Source organism: Mustela lutreola, chromosome 13 (assembly GCF_030435805.1).
Source record: "Mustela lutreola isolate mMusLut2 chromosome 13, mMusLut2.pri, whole genome shotgun sequence".
Classification (NCBI taxonomy): Eukaryota; Metazoa; Chordata; class Mammalia; order Carnivora; family Mustelidae; genus Mustela; species Mustela lutreola.
This window is the reverse complement of record NC_081302.1, coordinates 86,885,064-86,905,540: the sequence shown is the minus strand read 5'-3', so window position 1 is coordinate 86,905,540 and position 20,477 is coordinate 86,885,064. Positions and strand designations below refer to the sequence as shown.

Here is a 20,477-nt window from a genome sequence, read left to right as displayed (position 1 = left end):
TGCACTGCAGTGACAAGAAGGCTAACAGGGTGACAGTGGGAAGAGGATCAAGGCCAACATGGAGGTCCCACCAGCCCGCTACACAGCCATGTTCTGCCTCACGCACTCTTCTGAAGCACCTACACATGCTGGCCACCAGCCAATGCCCAGGCCCCTGGAGCTCACTGTTAGGAGAGAGACAGACACAGGAACCCTCTAAACTGTAATGTGGAGAGTGCTGAATCAAAGGGCTGTTGAAACTCAGAGAGAAGCACCACTGGCAGTCTGCTTGGCAATGGGTCTGGGAGCCTTATTGGAGGCGTAGACATAGGGGTCAGGCCCAGAAGGAGAAGAGGTTCAGTCAGTCAGTCAAGGAGAGCAGGGAGAAACCTTTAAGCAAAGGAAGCAGCTTTTTAGAAAAGCATAGAGCAGAGAGTTTACTGATCTGATCTTCTCCCTGGCAATGATGCTACCCCAGGGCTGTGGCTGCAGCACCCCCCAGAGGCCTGCCCTCTTTCAGCTTGCTCTACCCCTGAGGCTTCCCCTTACAGGCCACATCTGCCAAGATGGTACTGTAGCCATTCCATGCCCAGCTGGGAGCTTCAAACGCAAGAAGGAGACATCCCACTCCAACACCAGCTTCTCCTCAGAAGGTCAGTTCTGAATTCTGTCTGCTACTTGCTCAATGGAAAGAGTGATTTGCTGACTTTGCTAATTAGGTGCTCATCCAAAGGCTAAAAGACACTGACCTCATGATGCATATTACAGCTAATAGCATGTCCAGGCCCTGATGGGGGTGAACATCAGGAAAGCCACACTCAGAGGCCCCATTAGGCCCTCAGGTTTGGGTGTCTGTGCTTAGCTGGGAAAACCAGGACCTGTGCAGGAAGTTCAAAGGCAGCCCACATTGTTCAACATAAAGTGTAAAGGACCTGCGGCTCATAATCCTCTCTGAGCTTCAGAGGTCAACTAAGTGGCTTGGGTCACACAGCATGAGTTCCCAAACTCACATTTGTCTCATTACTCTGTACCACCCCAAAACGCCCTGAAGTCCACACGTATGGATGTTGTACAAGTTTTAGAAGCAAGAGAAAGAAAAAAAAAAAAAGAAGCAAGAGAAAGAAACACCAGGGACAAACTCCTCACTGCCTCCATTTTGCCCAGTTCTGAGGCTGTTAACCAGAGACAGGACTGAGTCCCTGGTAAACGGTTTGAGGAAACAGATTTCTGTGACAGAGTCTCTCAGCTACTTTTCTGTGATGCTCTTTTTTTTTTTTTTCTCTTTTTCTTTTTTTGTCTTTTTTTTTTAATTTCTTTTCAGCGTAACAGTATTCATTGTTGTTGCACCACACCCCGTGCTCCATGCAATACATTCCCTCCTTAATATCAACCACCTGGCTCTCCCAACCTCCCACTCCCCGCCCCTTCAAAACCCTCAGGTTGTTTTTCAAAGTCCCTAGTCTCTCATGATTCACGTGATGTTCTGAAGCTACCAACTCCCTGGGCCATTCCTCAGAGCCATATAGAAAGCATGATTCCCCACTCAATGTCGATACTCCCTCTGCAGGCCAGGCCAAGGCCAGCACCCATTGGAGGCCAGCATCTGGAGGACAGGGCCAAGCTGGGCACTCAGGGGAGACAGCTGGGTAGGAAGGACCCATTTCCTCCACAAGTCCCAGGAGATGGAGAGCAAGGGGCAAAAGTGTCAGCCGCACCATCCATGGTCAGACACTAACTCCCCTACCAGGAGCCCAAGTTCCTACTGGAGGGCAGAGTATGGGCAGCAGTCATCCCATGCTGGGACAGAGCCACAGACATGGCAGGGAACACATGGCAGCCTCCGAGAATAATCAATGTAGGTCTGATGTGAATCAGAGCAGCCTGAAACTTTCATTCCTCCCAGGGGTGTTGAAACTGTGATGCTATGACATTGAAAGAAGGACCCACTGAGAACTGCCATGTGCCCAGTGCTGTGCAGGGCTCTGTCACATTGTACACTGCTGTCACAGAAAGCTTGGGAAGCTATGTGCTTGTGGTTCCAGTCTGTAGAAAGGAAGATGGGAGATAGAGAAATGGGGAGGCTCCCTATCGCAGCTGTCCATGGGCTGTGCCACTGAGGCAGTGGGAGCTCCCTGGAACCGGCAGCACTGAGAGCAAGGCCACTAGTTCTGCAGGGAAAGAAAAGGAGCCCCCACTCAGCACCTCGGTAAATGGGGATGACAGCCCTGCTTCCTGCACTCCCAGGCCCATGGGATGATCAGGTCCACAAGGTCCTGGCAAGTATTCACTGCTTTTCTTTTGAAGCCAGCAGCCCAGTCCTTCAGAGAGAACTAGAGTGACAAGGGCTGTTCTGTCCCCAGTTCTCAGCCAGTGTCTGCAGTGCCCAGCAGGATACTTCTGTCCTACCGGAGCCACCCACCCCATCCCGTGCCAGCCAGGCACATTTAGCCCGAATCCAGGCCAGGATGAAGCCACAGACTGCATTCCATGCCCAGCAGGCAGGGCTTGTACCCAGGCTGGACTGACTCAGCCAGATGCGACCTGCACACCAGGGTAAGGATCTATGACTCCTATGACTTCTCAATGATAGAGTTGACTGTGTTGGGGCTCAGGGTGCTACCACCATTCAAGAGTCAGATCCTCAGGTGCAGGTGAGGCTTCGGCAAACATCCATCCCCCTAAGTGCTCTGGAAGGGCCCCTGCCTCCAAATCAGGGCTCGGTGTCACATCAGCCTAGGGCTCCTGGACACTCCCCAGGAGTACTGGGGCCTGAGCATGAGCAAGAAGCAGCTAGGTGATTCCTGCCTTTGCATGGGAAGAAAGGAGCACGGGGAGATTACTGTGCCAAAGTCAAAGGCCAGCAGGCACACATTTGATTGTCCAGGCTATTGGGCTCTGTCCAGTGGGTATTTCCTGGTTGTCATAGGTATGTGTGCCCTGTGGGCTCCTTGAGCCCCCATGCTCCCACCCACGCCTGCCCACCTGGGACATTCAGCAGCCGCAACAACCTCTCTGACCTGTTACAGTGTGAGATCTGCCCTTCAGGACTAGCTTGTCCAAGGGGTGAGTGAAAATGGGGAAAGGCAACCCTCCTACCTGTTGGACCCTGCCTTTGGGTGAAAAACCATCTCCGCTCCGAGGCAGGAAGGCCAGGAAAATAGACCCTGACTCACAGCCACTTGTTTGCCCACAAAGATCATGGTTCACCTTACCTTAGGGATGGGACTACAAAGATCATTCTCAGTTCCCACTCTGTGGCTTCAAGTAGCTTCTGGGCCCCTGCTGACCTAGATGCCCTTTTCCCCAGTGCTCGGGCCTAGCCCACACCCCTGCCACCTGCCAGGGGAGGCAGCTGGGGGGGCTGCTGTTCCTCCAGGTCTAGTTCAGGATTGTGTTTACAGGAACTGGGAGTCCATACTGGCCCCCCATCCCCTGCCCAGTTGGCCATTATTGTCCTCTGGGCACCAAAGAGCCGACCCAGTTCCAGTGTCCCCCAGGCACCTGGAGTAGCCAGACCGGATTGACAGCTGTTGAGGAGTGTGCGCCCTGTCCCCGGGGCTGGTTCTGTAGCGGTGGTGCCCAGCTGCCCTCGGGGACATGCAAAGCTGGGCATTACTGCCCGCAAGGTGAGTGGGGCCTGGGTCTTCCCTGGCAAGGGCACAGGTTAGTCCCAGGAAAGGCATGGGCCAGTCCAAGGTCAGATTTCAGGAGAACCTTCCTGAGAGGAGGACCAGGACTGCTGAGCTGCTGAGCATCCTGACTGTGGATTCACAGTGTGTCTCAGCCCAGACAAGTCTGATCCTGGGTGAGTGGTATCCCCTGCTCCCTGCCCCTTCCCTCATGGCCTCTATTGGAGAACTATCTGCAGGGAGTAGGGTGAGAAGCTTCAGTGCCTTGGTAATGCAGCTCTGACCTCCCTCTTTCCTTCTGATACCCCTTTCCTTCTCTCTAAAACAGGTACAATGTGGGGCACTCAGTTCCCTTGCCCAGCAGGCACCTACAGCTCTCAAGCAGGCAATGGCCAGGTGGAAGACTGTCTCCTCTGTCCCCCAGGGGCCTTCTGCCCCAGTGGTGCCCCCAAGCCCATGCTCTGCCCACGGTAAGGAAGGCTCAGGGGTATGGCTGCTCTTGAAGTTCCCACATGTTTATTAAGTACAGGCTGGAGCCCAGTGCTGTCCCAGGCACCCAGGGGTTTATAAAGAGACATGATGGCCCAGCCTGCCTCAGGACCTGGCAGCTTTATTGGGACAGGGCATAGGATCAGCACTGGCAAGGGCCAGGGCTCAGGGATGCAGCATGGAGAGTTGGAATGGGACCCACTCCCACTCCCCAGGGCCCTAGATACTGAAAGACAGACAACTGATTTGGATGGAGTCCGTGAGGAAGTGCCCACACCCCAGTGGAGAAGCTGCTTCATAACAGCGCACCTCAAGAGCAAAACATTCTGGAATTTAGTCCCAGCTGAAGTCTGAGTAGGTATCATTTGGCCCAGGCTCTGGGGTCTTCTGTTGATTTGACTGCTTTATGAAGATATGCCCTTAATTACTCTGGTCAAAAAGTAAAACTTAAAAGTACTTTTCTTATTTAAAAAAAGTAATATACATTCTTTTTGAAAAAAGTGAAACAGCACTAATCAAAATAAGTAGATTTCAGGTCAAATACAGATTTCAATGTAAAAAAATTATAAAATTAAGTAACAAAATATAAATGGGCATTTATAAAATCTGAGAGAATGGAAAATCTAAGCATGACATGAAAGGCTTAACTAATTGAGGAAAAGGCCACAGTATATGAAGGCAGTTATTTCAAGCTTCTGTTCTTCATCAGCATCATGGACAAAGTTAAAAGATAAAAAATAAAGCAGGGAGATATTTTCGATATGAATTTCAGGCCCAACATCCATCTACTTACTACCTTATTATATAAGGGCCATTATAAATCAGTTCAAATAAGACAGAGAAAGAGAGAGAGAGAGATCAAGAGACACACAGACCACACCAGCAGAAAAACATAAGCGAAGTAGAGGAACAGAAAACTTTTTGTTTGTGTTTAAGTTTTGAATTAAAACCAATTAGTTAACATATTGTGTAATATTAGTTTCAGGTGTACAATATAGTGGTTCAACACTTCCTTACAACACCCTGTGCTCATCACAAGTGCCGTCCTTAATCCCCATCACCCATTTAATCCATCCCCTCTCCCATCTCCCCTCTGGTACCCATCATTGTCTTCTCTTACAGTTAAGAGTATCTTTCTTGGTTTGCATCTCTGTCTTCTTTTTTCTCCTCTGCTCATGTGTTTTGTTTTTTAAATTCCACATATGGGTGAGATCATATGGTATTTGTTTTTCTCTGACTGATTTATTTTGCTTAACATAGTACTCTCTAGCTCTATTCATGTCATTGCAAATGGCAAGATTCAATTTTTCTATGGCCAAATAATACTAATATTACATCATATATATAGATATATATGGGATATACAGATATAGATATAGATATGTAAATAAATATATCACATCTTCTTTATCAATCAATGAACACTTGTACTGTTCCTTCAATTTGGCTATTACAGATAATGTTCATAACATTGGGGTGCATGTATATCTTTGAATCGTTATGTTTTTCTCCTTTGGACAAATACCTAGTAGTACAATTGCTGGGTCATTGGGCAGTTTTATTTTTAACTTTTGGAAGAACCTCCATGCTATGCCTCCTATACCAATTTGCATTCCTGCCAACAGGCAAGAGTGTTCCTTTTTCTCCACATCCTCACCAGCACCTATTGTTTCTTGTGTTGATTTTAGCCATTCTGACAGGTGTGAGGTGGTATCTCATTGTGATTTTTGATTTGTGTGTCCCTGGTGATCAGTGATGTTGAGCATCTTTTCATGTGTCTGTTGGCATCTCTATGTCTTCTTCAGAAAAATATCTATTCGTGTCTTCTGCCAATTTTTAATTGAATTATTTGGGTTTCCATGTGTTGAGTTTTATAAGTTCTTTATAGATTTTGGATACTAGCCCTTTACCAGATATGTAATTTGCAAACTTGTAATAGAAGCACAGTTAGCCCATAAGCCTGGTTTTACAATATCTCTCAATGCACTGCCCCATTTAGGCCACATTTAGGGCCACACCAACCACATCTTTGTCATGATCCAGGGGCTTACAGCCAGGCTGGGTCTTGGCCCTTAAATCCTGAGGGTAAGCCTGGGGGCAGAAGAGGTCTCCTGCCTTCCACCAATGATGACCCCAGGAAGGTTGTGGGCACCCACACTCCTCACTTTCTGCTTCTCCTCCAGGGGAACCTCGCGCCAGAGTCCAGGTGCAAGGCTGGCTGTGGCCTGTGTCCTATGCCCTATAGGTCACCACTGCCCTGAACCAGGCACTGCCACTCCACTGCCATGTAGTGCTGGCAGCTTCTCTGTAAGTGTTCCCAGGACAGACTCCATCCCTTAGAGGGCCCAGAAGTGGGAGGATCCTAAGGTCAGGGAGGTGGGAAGATGGCTGGGGAAAATGGCCAGTACAGCCTCCATCTCTGGCTCCCTTCCTCCAGGCATTGATGACCTGGAGACTGAGGCAGATGCTCAGAGAGCACCTCCATTTTACTGGCATCTTCCTGGCTCTGAACCCTTCCCATGCCCTGACCTCCTCAGGAAGAGAGGCACACACAGAGCCTGAAGTCCCAGGCAGCAGCTGTCCTAATTCAATTCTACATGTATTCTGAGTGCCTGCTATACTGCCAGACCTAGCCCAAGGGTTAGAGAGGTGGAAAGAAACCAACCTTATTGCCTATTGCCAATCCCCCTTGCAGGGTCCAGGCCACCTCTGGTGCCAGGAGTGTCCAGAAGGAAAGCTCTGCAACCAGACAAAGCTGGCTAGTCCCACAGCATGTCCACCTGGGCACTATTGCCCAGCTGGGGGCCTGCTGTCCATCCCCTGTCCCATGGTGAGAAGCTCCCCTCAGCCCTCCTGGCATCTCTTCACTTTTGTCCGCAAGGCTCTGGAACCATCAACCCTGTACCCCAGCCCTGCCTGGTTGGGATGGAGGATGCTCCTTTACTGTGGCATGGCCATATGTCAGCCCTCTGCCTCCTGCCCCACGCAGATGAGGAGCACTGGACTACCCCCTTTCTTGAGGCTGGTTTCTGATAGTGGTGCTAGACCAGAGGTCACACGGGACAAAGCAACCCAGGCTTGTTTGGGGGGTGGGGTACAACACAGGAAGAAGCAGGGAGGAGCTCCAGAGCTAGGAAACTGAGGCTCAGGTGGAGCTCCCAGCAGGGGTGGGGGCTGGGGGTACAATCTTTTTTCTCCAGCCTCCATCTTCCAATTACCCGATTCCCTACTCTAGCCATGGCTTCCTCTCCCCAAGATACACACACCTCTTCAAAGGACCTGGTGTCCTCTATTTTCTCTTTCTGCCTGCTATCAAAATTTGCTGGGAATTTCCAACATTCTTCCCTGGGTGGATGTCTTGCCATCAAACACTTTTGGCCTATCAAAAGCTAAATTCCACTCATTCTTAGGAGTCTCTCAGAGGCTCGGGTTCTTTAAGTAGGCCATCTCCTCCCCACAAGCCCTGTCTGTCCAGGGTGAGGGTAGAGGCACCCTGCTCTGCTCCCTTCCTGGCCAGAGCAGCCAGCCTGGCCAGCCTTGGAACTCCACTCTGGCCTTCAGGCTCTTGACCTCAGTAGCATCCTTCTCTCTGCCCAGGGCACTTTCCGAGAGGCCCCAGGGGCGGCCCGTGTGGAAGACTGCCAGCTGTGCCACCCTGGGACCTTCTGCGGTCGAACAGGCCTGGCCAAGCCCCAGGGGCTGTGCAGTCCTGGGCATCACTGTGGGCCTGGTTCCAACACCTCCTCTCCGGTGAGTGCAGACCCTCGTAGCCCTCACAGAGGCAAGACTGGTCTAAGCTCAGAGGCCTGGGCCAGGGTTGGGGGACACCAGCATCTTCCTTTAGGGCCCACTGCCTAGTTGGGTGACAGAGTACGCCCAGGAAGATGGGATGAAACCACTGCAGAAACAAAGTTGGAAGTGCCACAAGCATTAAATACAGCCTATAAAAATGAGAAAGGGCAAAGTTATCTAATGTCAGTTTCCAGCTTCCACCTCAAAAGGCACCAAATACAAATAAGTCATGAGCTAGGGAAAGGCACAGCAGGGCTGATAATTAAAACAAATGAAGCAAAGCCATTTCTGTACAATATGTATCTATTAGTCATCAAAAGTCAACACACCTGCCCTAAGAAGATACTGCTAAGGGATAGAGTCCACTTCTATGGGCCACACCTGGGGCCAGGCTGCTGGGCAACTATTGCAAGGCATGTAACAAGGGTCTCAAGGCAGTTCATGACCTTTGATCCTATAGCTTCCACGTGGGAAAGAACATGAAAGGAAAAAAAGTCATGTATTTAAAGATGTTAGAGATGTGTAAAACACCACACATTTTAATAGCAAAAACAAAACACAAAGGAAATACCTAGGCACAGACATGGCATAGCAGCCCCATGGGATACTAGGTAACCACTAACAATGACAAGTAGGTATACTGTTGACACACAGATGACTGAGAGATGATAGAGCGAGAAGTCAAGTTGTGTAGCAGAACTTTCGCCGCAAATAAGCAGAGAAGTAGGATTATTGAGGCTATTTAACATTAAAATTTATTTCATTTTTCTAAAAGCACTTCCTGGAGGGAGGTGTAAGTGCAGGTTGCTATGAGTAACTGAGCTGGAGAGGCTGGCTGAGCGAGGCAGTCTTCCTCAGAGAGGGGTTCAGAAGGACTAGGAGGGAGCCCAGTGGAGAGGACCCCCTTGTTCTCAACTTTAAAGCTACAACAGGACCCTCTTTCTCCAGGAGGGCCTCCCGTTTGGTGATCTCTGCCCTGCTGGCCATTTCTGCCCCCCTGGCACCAAGGATGCCAGGCAGAGGCCCTGCCCAATTGGCACTTGGAATGTAGAGAGAGGGGCACAGGACCTGAGCTGGTGTCTTCCCTGCCCACCTGGACTCTTCTGTGCTGCAGCAGGCCAGGCTGCCCCCACGGGCCCATGTGCACCAGGTGAGGGTGCCCACCTCTCCCTCAATGGTCTGGCAGGAGGAGAACCAAGCAGAGGGTAGTCAGGCCCGCTACCTGGGCTCTGGCCCTAGGGCCCTTGGCTCCTGAGGCAGAGACCTGTTAGAGAGAACCTAGGGGAAGTGTGTCCAGGTCATTGAGGCTGGCTTGGCCAAAATAGGAGGGAGGCAGGCTGGAAGCTACTGAGTGGGGCTTCCAAATGTGGTGGGAATGCGCAAGACTTTTAGATTTTCCCAGCCCCTGAGGCCTAGATGAGGCGGAAGGAGAAAGAGAAGAAGGGTCATGTCTGAGGGAGGTCAGTAATATTCCAGCGGCTAAGGAAGAGACTCCTGTCTGATTAGCCAAGAAAAGCCCAGAGATAGTCATTAAGAAGGCCTATTGCCTCGTCTGTGATATGACTTCCCCCCAAGGGCCTCCAGGTTGTGGGGCTCCATGTACAACAGAATATCCATAGGCTCACTGGGGAGTAAAGTTTAGGCCCAGACAGATGAGAGGTAGGCACTCTGCTCTGCTATCCTGCCACCTACCTCAGATGTTCATTCAAAGAGACCTAAATTAATAGCTTATCAGGGACATCCACAGTGCCTGATCCCTTCAAAGCCGTTGTTAGTAGGGCAAGACCCTCATGGATGCGAAGGCAAAAAGCTGGGTTCCAGCACCGTAAAACAGAGCAGACTGCGTGCTTTCTCTGCTTCCAGGATATTACTGCCCAGGAGGGGCATGGACGCCGAGACCTCTCAGTGGCCCATGGGGAGACCTTGGTCCTGTGGGCCACATCTGCCCTGAAGGCTCGCTGGAGGCTTCACGTCAGCCAGATGGGCAGCACAACAATAGATCAGGTATTTGCCTGGCTTGGGAACCATCTATGACATAGTCAGGCAGGGCCACAAGATGACACAATGGCTTTACTTTCCAGGCCAAGAGAGCCACCAGGAGAGGACCTGTTCCCCTGGTCCTTACTGCCCCCAGGGCATTGGCCACTTCCCCTTGCCCTGCCCCCACCTCATGCCCAGTCCATGGCAGGGCAGGCCATGTTTTGCAGGTGAGGAGACAGAAGAGGGCAGTTGGGATGTCTCCTGGGGAGACAGGTAAAAGCTGTGTTTGGGGGCCTGAGGAGCAACAGATCACTGGAAACCTCTCCCTGCTGGTCTGCAATACAGGAGGCCCTGTGAATAGTGGTCAAGGACAGGGACTTTGGGCTGTGCAGAAGCCCAGTGCACCACTCCTTGCTGTGGGTGGGAAATCACTTAACTCATGTTCTTAATGTGCCTGATAGGAATACAGAGTATAGAAATTTGTAAGACTGAGGTAAAAATTAAATAAGACAGAGCATAGGAAGGACAGTAAATGAATGTTTACCTTGACTGAGGCTAAGAAGTGACCAGAACACAGGAGAACAGATTCTATGAAGGAGACAAAGGGCTTAGCATGGACTGGGTAACTGAGGACATACACTCGGTAACACTCGTGTCTTTGGCACAGAAGTGACAGGATGGGACTGGGTATCCTGCAGGGCAGGCAGAGTAGGGACTCCATTTGACATCCCTCTTCAGAGGGTGGGAGTATTGCAGTGTCTGTGGTGCACAGTCTGTGGCTGTACTCATGTCCCTGGGGCAGCATCTGGAGACCCTCTGGGCAGGGTAAGTTAAGTGTGGAGCTAAATAAGGACAACAATAAGTCACGAGTCATGGAACCTCCAGGCTGGCGGAGCCTTAGGGAACAGGACTCCCTCCATGTCTTTCTTCCAATGATGAGGTTGGGCCTGGCTGGTGGAGTGACCCATCCAAGGCCTGCTGCTGTCTGGTGTCTCCCAAGGCTCTGTCATCATGACAGTGGCATCACCCGTGAGGGTGCTCCAGACCATGGTAGCACTCTAGCACTGCGCTGTGGGACGAGCACCAGCGCAGCACCTCTACTGCACCTGTGGATCCAGGGGTGACTCAGGGATGAGATCATGGGGTCCAGAGGCTGACAGAAACATTCCCCAGCACGCCTTTGTCCCAAAAAAGCCCATCAAAGTACACTGTTCATCCTCCCCTTGTTACATCAGTATCCTTAGGGTTGTGGAGACAACTCTCATGCAAGCTATAAGAACACAGATGTTTAAAACTGTTACTCTGCCTTTTTCCCCACTGGAGGCTACCTGTTTCGGAAGTATGACATGAAGCTGTGCAGCGCTCCATGTTTCCTGTGCTCACACCCATGTACACAGGTGCACACACACACATTTCCATAGGCAAATCCACCAGTTTACAGGCAGTTAAAAAAATGAGATCACACACTATAATTTCTTTTCTCTTCTCCTACCTGTACAAGAGCCCTCTTCTTCTTAGAGTTTATCTTCAGCATTTTATGTGCTCTGTGAGCTAACCTTAAGGGGATATAATGGTACAAATAGAAGTGACAAACTTGGCCAAGCTGGAAACAGGTTCCCAAAACAGATGTCACAGAGATCTGTATTCAATGACCTAGGCTCTCCTTCTCAAGCTAGATATGAAGCCCCCAGTTTTCTCATTCTGTCCTGTGCCCACCTTTTTCCAGGATAGACAAATGCTGGCACCCCTGTACTTTCTCCCCAACTTTGGGTCTGCCTAGAGAACTTCCGATTAATTTGGAAAGGGTCACATCTCAAGACCCCAACCCCACACCTGAGACCCCACCCACTACCCCAGCAGGGAGCCAGGACTGGACAGAACCCTGGACTTGAGCTGCCCGGGCAGTCAAGGGTGATGGCACTCTAGCTTTTAATCTCTACTGCTTTATTTCAGGAACTTCTCTCCTCAGAGGGTGGACAATGTGGGGACTGCTGAGTGAGTGGCTTTGGGCTTGGGAGGAGCTGCTTTGTGATCTCACCCACTTCTGACTTTGGGCAGGAGATGAAGTCACCCACCAGGAGAGATGCATCCATGCCATGGCAGGGGGGCCCTGTCCTCCAGGCCACTTCTGTCCACTGGGCACAGGGGTGCCCCTGCCCTGTCCTGTGGGTACCTTCTCAGATCGGTGAGTGCCACTGTCTCCATGCCCATGGGGTGAGCCCAGAGCTGTCTTCCTCCTGGTCTTCCTTCTACACTGACCATCTCACTAGCAGCATCTCTCCACCACAGAGGAGCAAAAGGCCTCACAGAGCAGGACTCCCACCTGGCCAGCAGAGGAGGGACAGAGAGGTTGCTGGCCAGAATGAGGGCAGGTAACATGGGCTGCTGGGAGCTTGAGAACATTCATGCCTAAGAAAGCAAAGCCATTAAGAATCCTGTGCACATGCCTGAGTCTCAATTGAGAGTAGAGCCCCACCTCCCCACCTTTAGGAACCTCCCAGCCCCCAAGAGAAGGTACCCAGAGCAGGGGGACAGCTGTGGAGCCAGAGGCTGAAGGGCTGTTGGATGTTCTGCCTATTGCTGCCAGACCAAAATTCTGTGGCCCAGGACAGCCTGAGTTTGAATTGGGATTAAGATGGGAAAGGATGGGGCACTTGGGGGGCTCAGCTCATTAAGCATCTGACTTCGGCTCAGGTAATGATCCCAGAATTCTGAGATCGGGGCCCTTGGGCTCCCTTTTCAGCAAGGAGTCTCCTTCTCTCTCTCCCTCTGCCCCTCCCCGCCGCTTGTACTCTTTCTATCTCACTTCTCTCTCTCTCTCTCTCAAAAATCAAAGCTTTTTTTTTTTTTTTAAAAAAAAAAAAAAAAAAAAGATGGAAAAGGACAACTATACCCAGGTTCCTATGTTGGAGAGTGGCAGGGGAAGAAAAAGAGAGACCTGTCACACTCTCCTTTAGGCATCTGTCAGACTGTGCCATGGATGCAGGAAGAATCCCAGGGAACCTGAAGAAGGAGATGCAAAGCAGCTCCAGAAATGCACGTCCCTTGCCAGGATGCTCCTCCTGGTCCCACTGATGCCCAGGTTTCTCTCTGTCTTCCCAGGATGCTTCTCTCCATGGCGTCAGAGTGCCTGTCCTGCCCCCCTGGCCATTTCTGTGGTGCATCTGGACTCACTGCTCCCTCTGGACCCTGTTCCCCTGGCTACTTCTGTCTGGAAAGAGCCTCCTCCCCAATCCCAGCAGGTACGGAGTCTCTCAGGATGGGCATGGGCCCTGCACTGGCCCAATGCTAGAGGTAGATGGGCACTCTGATTATAAGAAGTGACTGGTTGTGGGGCAGTTTAAGGGCAGAGGGGGAGGGTGTGAGCAAGCAGGGCCTGGAAACGATCCTCCGCCAGAGTGTTTCAAGGTCTGACCACTATTCCTGGACATGCTGGCTTCCTGTCCTTGTGCCCGCAGTGGCATTTCCCACAGTTAACTCACTGCCTCTGAACTGTGGTCATTGGGCTTTTGTCACATCTGTGTTTCCAAGCCCACCTCAGCCCCACCCCACCTCTTCAGTCAGAACCCCACTGACCCAAAGACAGAAACGTCATAGATTTTCAGGGATGTGAGCAGGGAAACCTGGAGGCTTCTGGAGACCAGCCAGCAGGTTCCAGAATGGTAGCCTGTGGGGCACCAAGAGGTGAGCTGAGTGTGGTCCTCAGCTCTCATGAGGGCTAGAGACAACATCTTGTGGGGAGGTGGAGTGCAGGATGAGCTCCCAGGGAAGACTCTCTCTACCCATGTTCTCAGAGGATGCTCTCTATTCCCTGGGGATATCTGAAGGGGGAGGGAGGGCAGTATGCACACCACACTGAGCTGCAGCTTTGGTGAGGGCCATTGCAACAGAGCCAGGGCCCTTAAACTCCCTCTTCTCAAGAACTTCATCTGAGGCAAAAATCCAGCTCCCAGATTGAGGGTTAGGTTCAGGGGAGTTGGATGGGCAGTAAGAGAGCAGGGACTTTGTGGGGATTATAGGAGGCATAGGGGCTGCTAGGCCAGGATAATTCACTAAAAAGAGAACCAGCCATCCTGGTTTATTACAACTACACATGAAATCAATGATTTCTAAATCCATTTTATTGGCAAATAAACAATCGCATTGTGTATCCTCAAAAGAAAAAAAAATAAAAAGATTTTTGTCCAAAAATGGACAAAGCACAGAGAGATGTTGGCCACACACAGCAATCACCATGCCAGGACACCATCCTCAGTAAAGCTGGATCATTAGTCCTGCCCACCTATGAAAGAGGGATTTTCGAGGCTCCAGTAATATAACATATGTATTAACCGCATGCTGTTCAATCTGGAAGATGCTGTACAAGTGTTATTTATCAACGTTCTTTCTTTCTAAAACCTGGAACCCCTGCCCCAAGCCCAAATCCACGTTTGGTCCCAGTAGCACTGCCCAAGTTGCCCCCAGCTCCAGTCTGCTCAGTAGTGACCAGGCCTGCATTCCTCACTCAGCTTCCTTCCTTTTCTCAGGTCATTCACATCAGGGGGGGCCCTGTCCCCGAGGCCACTTCTGCCCCAGTGGAACCAGCCACCCTCAGCCTTGTCCTCCTGGCTCCTATAGCAACCTAACCGGCCAAGCCTCCTGCTTCCCCTGCCCTGCCGGCTACTACTGCCCTGAGAACATCACCACCTACAGCGGGCACCCCTGCCCCGCCGGCTTCTACTGCCCCAGAGGTGAGTGCCTGGGCCACAGCTCGAAGAGGCAAGGCCAGTAGCAGGGGGCTGGTACAGGTGCCCAGGGATGAGATGGGGCTTGGGACTTGCTGCTTGGGAAACAACAGCAACTAAGGATCATGCAGATCTAATCACTCTGTTTCTGAGACATTCTCACGACCTCTCCCAAAGGCCCAGGGAAGGAGTGGATCCTTCATGCTGGCTGAGACCAAAGCAGCTGGTCTTGAACTGCAAATTTCATGTCTTTAGCTTTACCTTTAAAATTATGAGATTTTTACTTTCTGTTCCATAACATAATCTGTTGGCTAAAAAATAGAGGTTTAAAATTACTAATCCTACAAATTTTGGGCCACGTGCTTTTCAATAGAGTTGACCATCAAGAAGAAGAGTCCTGCATAGTCTATGGCTTTGTGGACCCTGGGCCTGGGAACACACAGCCTGGGAAGCCCAATATAAGCAGCTGGTGAGGGAGGAGCTCCTGTGACTCAGGCCAGAAGTTTGCCACAACAGGCCCTGCCAAGTTGCTCCAGGAGCAGCAAGCAGCAGGGCCTCCCTCCCCAGCCTTGGGCCACCTGGACTCCCTCCTCTGAACTTTGCTTTTTAGGCACCAAATACGCCACACAGTACCCCTGCCCTCGGGGCTACTACAACCCAGACCCACTGACCCAGAGCCTGGACAGCTGCCTGCCTTGTCCCCCAGGCCACTACTGTGGGCAAGAGAATCTGACCCAGGCCTCTGGGCCCTGTGATGCAGGTGCGTTTCCCAAAACTCCTTAAGAAGCTCCCACCTACCCCAGTGCTTCCTACTTCTGAACCTGGACCTGGGGTGACCCGGACTATCTCCTGGAACAGCTACTGGGAGGGGTAGGCCTGCAGTCTGGGTGGCTCAGCCTTTGATACCCACCCCTACCCCAGCAGCCTGGTCACCACCAACCCTCCTGCCCCACTGCCTACCTTTCTGTGTTTGTCTCCACCCCAGGCTGGTTCTGCGTGTCAGCAGCCTGGACCTCCCGCCCCTTCGACTTAGACAACTACACCAGCACCAATTGCCTGTGCCCAGCCACGGCTACAGGGGGGAAGTGCCCATCTGGATCCTTCTGCCCCGAGGGTACCCCAGAACCCATACCCTGCCTACCGGGCTCTTTCTGCGCCACCTCTGGTAAGAATCCAGGAGACCTCTCTGGCCACTGCACTGTGTCCCAGGCTTAGAGATGGTGAGAGAACTGGTGGGAACCCCAACCTTCTCCCCAGCCTTGTGAGTGCATACATGAACCCCTCTTTCCCTCTGTAATGAGAACTGATGCCTGCACCTGCCTAATGGGATGGTGGGCTTGGCATGCTCACAGGCCAGTCTGTGCTGACATAAACTTGCTGCTGTCATGGTTGAGGGAGCACAGGTGGGTCATTGCAGAATAGCATGGGAAGGGCAGGTCTCTCTTCAGAAGGAGGGGCTCGGTAGCCCCTCGCTCATGCCCTTTCACTGGTCTCCATGTCTAAGTGATTTCCTGAGCACCTACTGTGACTCAGTGCTATTGGTCACTGGGGACCCAGATGTGAACCAGACATTTCCCGCCCCAGCTTTCAACAACCCTCAGATGGTAGAACACAGTGAGCCTATGCACAGGTCTCAGCTCTGCTACTAATGGTAATGCCTCGGGCCCTCTGTGGAATGAGAGTGGCACCTGTACCATGAGGCTGGGTAGGGAAGAGAAGGAGATGGAGCACTCCACATCGGCTCAGCAACTGCTGTGACTCTCAATCCTCTGGGGCCTGACACTGCACGAGGACCCTCATCTGTCTGCATAACGAGTCTACTCAGCCCGAGCCCGGCACCCCCTCTCACCTCCAGGATTGTCCACTCCCAGCGGGCCCTGTCAGGCTGGCTACTTCTGTGCTGAAGGAGCAGTGTCCCCAGCTCCAGAGGACGGGCTGACAGGGGCCCCCTGCCCCCCAGGAACCTTCTGCCGTGAGTGTCTCCACGGGTCAGCCCCAGGTTCTCAGCCCGATGTGCCCTCCCGCCCAGAGGTCTGCTAAGAGATCACAATGACCACGTTCCTCAGTTTTCAACTGGACCCTGGGGTACCTGGGAAGAGGCCAGAGGGAAAAGGTGTGCCACGCATGGTCCAGCCAACAGCCAAGGGGTATTGCAGAGGGGCACGGTTGACATACACTTGGGGTGTTCTCTGTGGTTCGAACAGAAGTCAGTGGCCGTGTCACACCAGGATTCTCATTAGCTGTCAGTGGTATGAGTCCTGAGGAGGTGATTCCAGCTACAAGTGAAGGGCTGGGGTCCCTGTGTGTCATCGAGGGGCAAGGGAGCCGGGCTTCAGGGATGTTGGCAGAGGCACATCTTATAGTCAACACCATGGTAGGCCCTGCCTTGAGATCCTACTGTGGCGTCCCCTTAGCCAGACCATGCTGCCTCCCTGTGTCCTCAGCCGCAGCATCACATAGGCCAACACCATGTCCTGTGGGCACCTTCTCCAGCCTTCCAGAGCAGACCATGCCCTCTGCGTGCCAGGTCTGCCCACGAAGCTTCTACTGCAAGGAGGCTGGTCTCCAGGCCCCCAGCGGGCAGTGCCCAGCAGGTGAGCGGCAGTAAAGATCTTCAGGTGACAGCAAAGGGGACAAGGCCATGAGGGAGAGCTCCACAAGGGCAGTTGTCTGGATCCTGAGCTCCACGGCATGGTCCTTGAGGCAAGAGACCTGCTATGACCAACTGCCTTCATGGAGGGGATAGTTCTCCTGAGTATCCCTCACTCCTGGCCAGGTTATTACTGCGACTCGAGTGCTGGGCCCATCCAAGACTTCCACCTATATCCTTGTCCTCAAGGCTATTTCTGTCCACTGGGCACAGCCGTGGCCACACTCCACAGGTGCCCAGTGGGTACTTATGGATCTCGGAGGGGACTAAGGAGCATCACTGAATGCCAGCTGTGTCCTGCTGGGAAATTCTGTGCACTGGCAGGGCTCATGGCACCAACAGGTATGTCCTGGAGGGCAGAAAAAGAATCAGGCGGTGGGTGGGCCTGACTGGCGGGTCCCAGAGCAAGCTGAGGAGGAGATGCACTGGGGAGAAACTACATGGACCTGGATCACTGGTAAAAATGGAGGCAGAGAAGCAGAATTTGTTGGACAAAGAATCCCCTACCTTCCCAAGACTCCTTCCATCAGGAACACTGTGTTCCCCCAACCCACCCTAGAAAGTCAGGAAATGTGAGATGGGGCCTCGGTGTCTAGTTTTAAAGAGCTTTCCAGGTGATCTTATATCACCACGAATTGGGAGTCCCTTCATCAAAGTATGCATGTCTCAAAGTAGAACCATACCCCAGCTACCCATGTCAGCACTAAGTCCCCACCAACACCGTGGGCAGGGGCCCTTGTACAGGGTCTTTAGCATCTCTGCCCCCAACCCGCCACCCCCTGTTAGCTGATTTGGGTAGGGGAAAAAAGGAGGGTGTCACTTTCTTGGGTGTTGGGCAGCTTCCCTGTGAAATGGCTGGAAATGTTTTGATCCATAAGGAAAATCTGGGCCTGGCAGTTGGCAGTCTCTGAGGAGGGCAAATCTTAGACTTGCCCAGACCTCACAGTCTCTTTGACCTGGAAACTTGGTACTGACTAAACCTGGAGGAGATTCAGGATCCTGCTTGTCACAGGGTCCGGGCTGCTCAGGCTGGTTTTGGGTCAGGAATTCCTGTAGTCTGTGGCCATAGTGGAGCAGGATGTGGGGACAGCATGAACAGCCCTGTGCCTTGTGCTATGTTCTTCAGCAAGGAGTGCAGTGGGCAGGGCTGACAAGGTGTCCTTTCTTCTAGGAGACTGTGCTGCAGGACACTGGTGTAAGGGAGGAGCCACCAGCAAGGACCCCACTGATGGGACACAAGGCCTCCTCTGCCCTGCTGGGCACTACTGCCTAGAGGGTACTTCACTGCCTCTGGGGCTACTCCAACCATGACAGGGCAGAAGAAGATCAAGTCCCTTCCAGCTCTTTACTGTTGAAGGCTGGTCTCTATGGGTTTTAAGCCATTCTCTCTGCACACAAGCCATAGCCCTAAATGGAGGACAGTGTTAAGCTGTTCAGGGCCAAGCACAGGACCCTTCTCCCCACATGCCCTCCCCACTCTGTTCAACAGTCCCTTCCCCTCCCAAGAACCCTCCCCCAACCTGGAACTCAGGAAGCCTCACTTGAACTATTGACCTTCCTCCTTTGCCCTGAGGATGCTTTCAGGGCCTTGTTATTCCTCCTCCACTTGGGTACTCCCTTGCAGAATGGCAAGTGTCTTCCTTTCATTCAGTGAATTTGATTCCAGGACTCCAAGCTGAATTGTCCCTGTCCTCTGGATGCTGAGAGGGGGAAGCATTTCCACACTGGTCTGCCCAGAGGGAAAAATCCAAGGGGTGGTAGCCTAATTCAGTTCAATGTCTCCCCCTGGGGCCTCTTTCCTCTGTTGCTTTGACTTTTGCAGGAGCTCCTGTCCCCACCCAATGCCCACCTGGTACCTGGTCTGAGGAAGGGAACAGAACCCCAGAAGGATGTCAAGATTGCTCTGGAGGAAGACTCTGCTCTGGCGGCCACCTGCCAATCTGGCTGGCACCCTGCTACCCAGGGTGGGCAAACACAGCCACATGGAGTTGAGGGAACAGTGTCTACAGAGTGAGGATTTGGTTCCATTCCAGGATCCAGACCCATCCAGAGAACAAGGGGAAGAAATACAAAAGTCCGGAAGGGGCGACCCCCACTGACCTGCAGGGCCTGTGGGCCACTTGCAGACTTGTGGAGGTTAAGTCATGCCAGGATTCAGGAAGGAGCGGGCTCGGAAGTGTCCAAGGACTATGCTTAAGGACCATTTACTGCCTGTGGCTGTGTGTCCCTGGGCGACTCCCCTTGACTGAGGCCCCCTTTTGTTTGGCCCCCATTCTTCCAGCATGTCCTGCACTAGCGGAACTGTCACTACCACCCCCGTGGAGGGGCTCTCTGGGAGATCCTGTCCCTCTGGGCACTTTTGTCCTCTGGAAATGGCTGACCCCTCTCTGTGTCCTCCTGGCTCCTATGCCTCTGGCACCCACACAGCAAAATGTTACATCTGTCCCAGCGGCCACTACTGTGTTCCGGGGTTGAGCCCACAGCTGTGTCCGAGAGGTTAGTTTCCTGCCAAGAGCCTGGCTCACTAAGCAAAGGGTCCAAAGCAAAAGGGAGGAGTGGGCAGAGCAGTTAACATGACTGTTATCTTCAGGCCTGATCTAGCTATTCTGATAATAAGGCAGTAACTTCTGGATTTTCAGAGCATTTCTACTTCCTGGGCAGGAGCCCCATAGCAGAGATGCCAGGCCTCCATGCTGGACTCTAAGCCAGTGCCCAAAGCCTGCCCTCTGCCACCTTCCTCCCCACCCCCGAATCCTCAGGCTCTAATCTCTGCCCTGATCCCTGCACAGGTTTCTACTGCCCTGAAGGGACAGGGCTTAACTGGCAGCCCTGCCCCCCAGGCACCTATGGCCCCGTGCTGGGACTTAGTAGCCTGCCAGGATGTCAAGCCTGTGACGGAGGTAGGTTCTGCCCCAGCGCCAATGCTACAGAAGCCGGCGGACAGTGCTGGGAAGGTTTCTTCTGCTCCAGAGGGTCCACCCGGCCCAATCCAGAGGCCGGCACTGAAGGTACCAGGCCCTCCCTGCTGGACACTTATCCCCTGTTTCCTTTCCTAAGCCCACCAACCAGGAGGTAGGAGACAGATTCAGAGCCCTCCATCCACTCTGTCAACCAGAGAGACCAATGAGTCTATTCTGTCCAAGAGAATTGGGGTACCCAACCTGGGCCACCTGTGTTCCTGAGCTCTCATTCATGGGAGAGCAGAACACTGGTCCCCAGCATGCATAGCACTTC

At 52.4% G+C, this 20,477-nt stretch overlaps 1 protein-coding gene across 1 annotated transcript in view; it reads left to right on the top strand.

Moving 5' to 3' along the window:
* The window catches only part of LOC131814124 (SCO-spondin-like), a 105,724-nt gene that overhangs the window by 18,969 nt on the left and 66,278 nt on the right, over positions 1 to 20,477 (top strand). Inside the window, exons 2-23 of the mRNA XM_059144822.1 lie at positions 531 to 632; positions 2,340 to 2,532; positions 2,906 to 3,042; positions 3,381 to 3,605; positions 3,937 to 4,078; positions 6,281 to 6,404; positions 6,793 to 6,927; positions 7,695 to 7,847; positions 8,838 to 9,039; positions 9,753 to 9,893; positions 11,928 to 12,054; positions 12,972 to 13,111; positions 14,396 to 14,599; positions 15,204 to 15,353; positions 15,579 to 15,758; positions 16,449 to 16,565; positions 17,038 to 17,187; positions 17,370 to 17,585; positions 18,415 to 18,519; positions 19,066 to 19,207; positions 19,525 to 19,739; positions 20,033 to 20,251. Coding sequence (XP_059000805.1) covers positions 3,942 to 4,078; positions 6,281 to 6,404; positions 6,793 to 6,927; positions 7,695 to 7,847; positions 8,838 to 9,039; positions 9,753 to 9,893; positions 11,928 to 12,054; positions 12,972 to 13,111; positions 14,396 to 14,599; positions 15,204 to 15,353; positions 15,579 to 15,758; positions 16,449 to 16,565; positions 17,038 to 17,187; positions 17,370 to 17,585; positions 18,415 to 18,519; positions 19,066 to 19,207; positions 19,525 to 19,739; positions 20,033 to 20,251 — 2,857 coding nt within the window. The 5' untranslated portion in view covers positions 531 to 632; positions 2,340 to 2,532; positions 2,906 to 3,042; positions 3,381 to 3,605; positions 3,937 to 3,941. The remainder of the gene's footprint in view (positions 1 to 530; positions 633 to 2,339; positions 2,533 to 2,905; positions 3,043 to 3,380; positions 3,606 to 3,936; positions 4,079 to 6,280; positions 6,405 to 6,792; positions 6,928 to 7,694; positions 7,848 to 8,837; positions 9,040 to 9,752; positions 9,894 to 11,927; positions 12,055 to 12,971; positions 13,112 to 14,395; positions 14,600 to 15,203; positions 15,354 to 15,578; positions 15,759 to 16,448; positions 16,566 to 17,037; positions 17,188 to 17,369; positions 17,586 to 18,414; positions 18,520 to 19,065; positions 19,208 to 19,524; positions 19,740 to 20,032; positions 20,252 to 20,477) is intronic.